The sequence below is a fragment of the Durio zibethinus genome, chromosome 28, assembly GCF_047325235.1.
Source record: "Durio zibethinus cultivar Kanyao isolate XHJ-2024 chromosome 28, ASM4732523v1, whole genome shotgun sequence".
Classification (NCBI taxonomy): Eukaryota; Viridiplantae; Streptophyta; class Magnoliopsida; order Malvales; family Malvaceae; genus Durio; species Durio zibethinus.
The window spans coordinates 14,239,629-14,243,853 of NC_143189.1; the positions used below are offsets into that span (position 1 = coordinate 14,239,629).

General features: G+C 34.7%; 1 protein-coding gene across 1 annotated transcript; it reads left to right on the plus strand.

Moving 5' to 3' along the window:
* The first annotated feature begins 294 nt into the window (after positions 1-294).
* Positions 295-3,424, plus strand: LOC111281330 (beta-amyrin 28-monooxygenase-like). The gene is made up of 3 exons (XM_089757270.1): positions 295-1,314; positions 2,502-2,689; positions 2,798-3,424. The coding sequence occupies exons 1-3, from the start codon at positions 354-356 to the stop codon at positions 3,101-3,103; spliced, it is 1,455 nt and encodes a 484-aa protein (XP_089613396.1). The 5' UTR covers positions 295-353; the 3' UTR covers positions 3,104-3,424.
* Positions 3,425-4,225: the final 801 nt, after the last annotated feature.

Below are 4,225 nucleotides of genomic sequence, written 5' to 3' on the forward strand. Positions count from 1 at the left end.
TTATTGAATTAATTTAAAAATATCCAATAACCTTGATTGGAGTATACGAGTCGATACCAACCATATAATTTGGGTGTTCAACATGGTTACTTATTGATTGGCTAGAGGCAATATAAAAATATTAAGCAGCAGGCCTTGAACGGGTGCCATTAGTGAAACGTATTGACTACGGCATGCATGAATGCTAAATTTTCCACTCCTTACCTAACCCGAACAACATTTTTTGCGGTTTACCTTATTTGACTTGAAAGCTTCTCCCTATGTTTCACCTATATATACATCCTTCGCTCATCTAAAAAACAATTCAAAATCCTTCCCTTGGCAACTCTTCCTAAGAGTGAATAACGAAAAAAATGGAGTTGTTTTTCCTCTGTGGTCTCACTCTCTTCATCCTATTTGTCTCTTTTTCGCTTTTCTCTCTCTTTTCCTCCACCCGCAAGACAAATGGTAATTCCCAGACAAACCTTCCACCTGGTAGAACAGGCTTGCCAATCATCGGTGAGAGCCTTGAATTTCTGTCAAAAGGCCGAAAGGGTCACCCTGAGAAGTTTATATACGATAGAATGGCCAGGTACTCCTCTCAAGTCTTTAGAACATCAATACTAGGAGAACCTACGGCCGTTGTTTGTGGTGCAGCTGGGAACAAATTCTTGTTCTCTAATGAAAACAAGCTTGTCACTGCATGGTGGCCAGACTCCGTAAACAAGATATTCCCTTCCTCAACGCAAACATCTTCCCAAGAGGAATCCAAGAAGATGAGGAAACTACTCCCTAATTTCCTCAAGCCAGAGGCCTTGCAAAGATATGTAGGGATGATGGATACTATTGCACAAAGGCACTTTGAGACTGGTTGGGAAGGGCATCAAGAAGTAACCGTATTTCCACTTGCAAAGAACTACACGTTTTGGGTTGCATGCAAGGTGTTCTTGAGCATCGAGGATCCTAAACATGTAGCGAAATTTGCTGAACCTTTTAACGTTTTGGCCTCTGGGATTATATCAATTCCCATCGACTTGCCAGGAACACCTTTCAACCGTGGCATCAAGGCTTCAAACCTGATAAGGAAAGAATTGAGCGCCATTATCAAACAAAGGAAGATTGATCTTGCAGAGAAAAAAGCATCTCCTACGCAAGACATACTGTCACATATGTTGTTAACAACCGATGAGAATGGGCAGTACATGAAGGAATTGGACATAGCCGATAAGATTCTTGGTCTGCTCATTGGAGGTCATGATACTGCAAGTGCTGCTATCACTTTCATCGTCAAGTACCTTGCTGAACTCCCAGAGATCTACCACAAAGTGGTCACAGGTAATCTTTTATTAAAAGCAAAAAGACTTCATTCAAATTGATATCTATATATCTTTATTCAAATCTAATCACATATTTTTGTGCTAACAACATTGTTAAACGTGGCAGTCCATTTCTCTTAAATGTTATACTCCGTTCTTACATTTTTCTTTTACCAGTTAAATGTTTTTTCATTTTCCAATTCTATTCTCACCGTTAATAAAATTTTGCAATTATTTATTGAAATCAATCCCAGTATTCATAGATCATTTTTCCTTAATTTTTTTGTATTAAAATTTTAAAATATTTTTAAGCTAATAAAATTTAATGATGTTTAATGCTAAAAAAAAAAAAAGCAATAATTTGAAGGCATATAAAATTTTAAAGTATTTAATGATGTTTAATGCCAAAAAAAAATTTTAAAAAAGGTGAAAACATATAGTATATAGAATACAGTAAGAGCATCAAGTATTTAAAAAATAAAAGAATCATCCCAAGGTAGATGATGAACAAAGAGAATGTAATAAAAGCAAATTATAATTAAATTGCAAGTTGTTAGTTATTATGGTACTCGAGACTTCTGATATCTTGATTTTTTCCATATTCCTTCACTATATGCTCTTGACCAGATGAAATAAAAACAAAGTAGCATCGATATATGCACGCTTTTAGTCAGCATATTGAACCTTTGCTCTGATTCTTGCTTTGAATATCTTAATGTTGATACTTTAATTTTTTCCATAGTTGATTTTAACTGACCAATTCAGGGAATTTGTTTAGTATTAAATCTTGTTTGTTCTGAAGGTTTGGGACCATGATGATGTCCTTCCCTTAGGCTTAGCAAACTCAGTGTTCACACCTTAAAATGACCAAAGTGCCCTTACTTCGGTACAAAGATCAATTAGGTGCAAGCAAAATGTAACAAAGAGGGAAGATATTTGTCAAATACACTTATAAAGGAGTTTTTTTAATTTTACAAATAGAGTTAAAATCAACTTTACTGTCAGTATATCGAATAATTTTTCATATATATATATATATATTATATATATAAATATATTATATATATGTTTGACCAGGTTCCATATCCCCCAATTTGATTTAGCAATTTAGAAGAGACTCGGTACTGTAGAATTCTTTAAAGTATATACACTTGAAGACAAAGGAATAAGAGACAGCTTGATATTTCTGTCAATTTGTGTTTACAGAGCAAATAGAGATTGCAAAATCAAAAGCCCCAGGAGAGTTGCTGAATTGGGAAGACATTCAAAAGATGAGGTACTCATGGAATGTGGCATGTGAAGTAATGCGTCTTGCTCCCCCGCTCCAAGGTGCTTTTAGAGAAGCGCTGAACGAATTCATCTATGCAGGCTTCACCGTTCCAAAGGGCTGGAAGGTCAGTGAAAAACTTAACCAAATTTGAAATAGACTAAGCACATTTGTTCATATTGATCATACAATATTGACTAATATTTTTCTTATAATTAAATCTATAATTCTATAGTTGTACTGGAGTGCGCATTCAACCCATAGAAATCCGGAATGCTTCCCAGAGCCTGAGAAGTTTGACCCATCAAGGTTCGAAGGGACTGGACCAGCTCCTTACACATTTGTTCCTTTTGGAGGAGGACCAAGAATGTGTCCAGGGAAGGAGTATGCCCGCCTGGAAATACTAGTTTTCATGCACAATATTATCAAGAGGTACAAATGGGAAAAGCTTCTTCCCGATGAGAAGATCATTGTAGACCCAATGCCAATACCAGCAAAAGGGCTGCCGGTTCGCCTCTTTCCTCAAACCACGTCTGCCTAGTTTTTTGCCATAGCTTTTCCCAATTATGTGATCGTTTCCACGGCTCAATGTCTAAAGTCATCAGGCATTTTCAGCCAAGGGTTGTGTAATAGTTGTATTGAAAAACATTTTCTGCCAATTATGTGATCGCTTCCAACGCTCAATTTGTACTGAAGTCTAATGACTTCAAGTGCTGTTGTTGCCCATTTGTAGTGAAAAAAAAAAAGTGCTTGTGTAATATTTGTATTGAAAAAAAATGTAATAAGGAGTCTATCTAGCCTTAAGTAAAAAATGTAATATTCGTATTTCCTAAGCTTTCTATAGAACAGAAAATTTCTAATTTTTACAAGCATTGAAAATAAAAAATAAAAAACAATATGACGGAGGTATTAATCCATTAATGTTAGTTATCCTTTTACCAATTTAAATGTGAAACAATTTGAAAATATTGCGCCTGAAACAATAATCACAACAATACAGAAGCAATAGACAACAATTAATAATAAAAAATGCAGGAAAAATAAAGTACACTAAGATTTACGTAAAAAATCCTCTAGTGTAGAGGGAAAAAATTACGGACCACCAGAAAAATCTTCACTATCAAATAATAGGTATACAAAATTTTTCTCTAGCTAAAACTAGAGCTAATCAATAATTAGAGAAACAATTAGAGAAATCTCACCAAATAAGTGACTCAACAAATACACCTTGGATTTGTTCCTAGAGAGCTTCAAACTCGATCTTCACCGTTTAGAATGTAGAACTCTGAATCATAAAGCTCTTGACAAGGTTCCAACTCAATCGGACCACGGATTGACTTCCGTTCAACCAACTCTCCCTTTTCTTTTTTCTCTCTGTTTTTCTTGGCTTTTCTTCTTTCTCTACTTGGTTTTTGACACACTTAAAGTAACCCTACTTCTTTTTTATTAAGTAGTTAGAACTCTGTATAAAATGAAAAATCAAAGTCTATGATCTTTACTTGATCCAAAATCACTTACATGAAATTAGACTTCATTTTCTTATCAGAAAACATAATTGAGATTCGAGACGTGAAGAACCATAGATATTTGAGTTAAATTTATTATCAAAAATTCAAACTTTGATCGGATCTCGATTCCTCCATTTAAGTTAGATTTATTATTA

Excerpts from the sequence above, each read along its gene's own strand:
- LOC111281330 (XM_089757270.1), top strand. The coding sequence starts at position 354 with ATGGAGTTGTTTTTCCTCTGTGGTCTCACTCTCTTCATCCTATTTGTC. Across the intron at positions 1,315-2,501 it reads CTACCACAAAGTGGTCACAG|AGCAAATAGAGATTGCAAAA; the intron begins GTAATCTTTTAT and ends TTGTGTTTACAG. Across the intron at positions 2,690-2,797 it reads CCGTTCCAAAGGGCTGGAAG|TTGTACTGGAGTGCGCATTC; the intron begins GTCAGTGAAAAA and ends ATAATTCTATAG.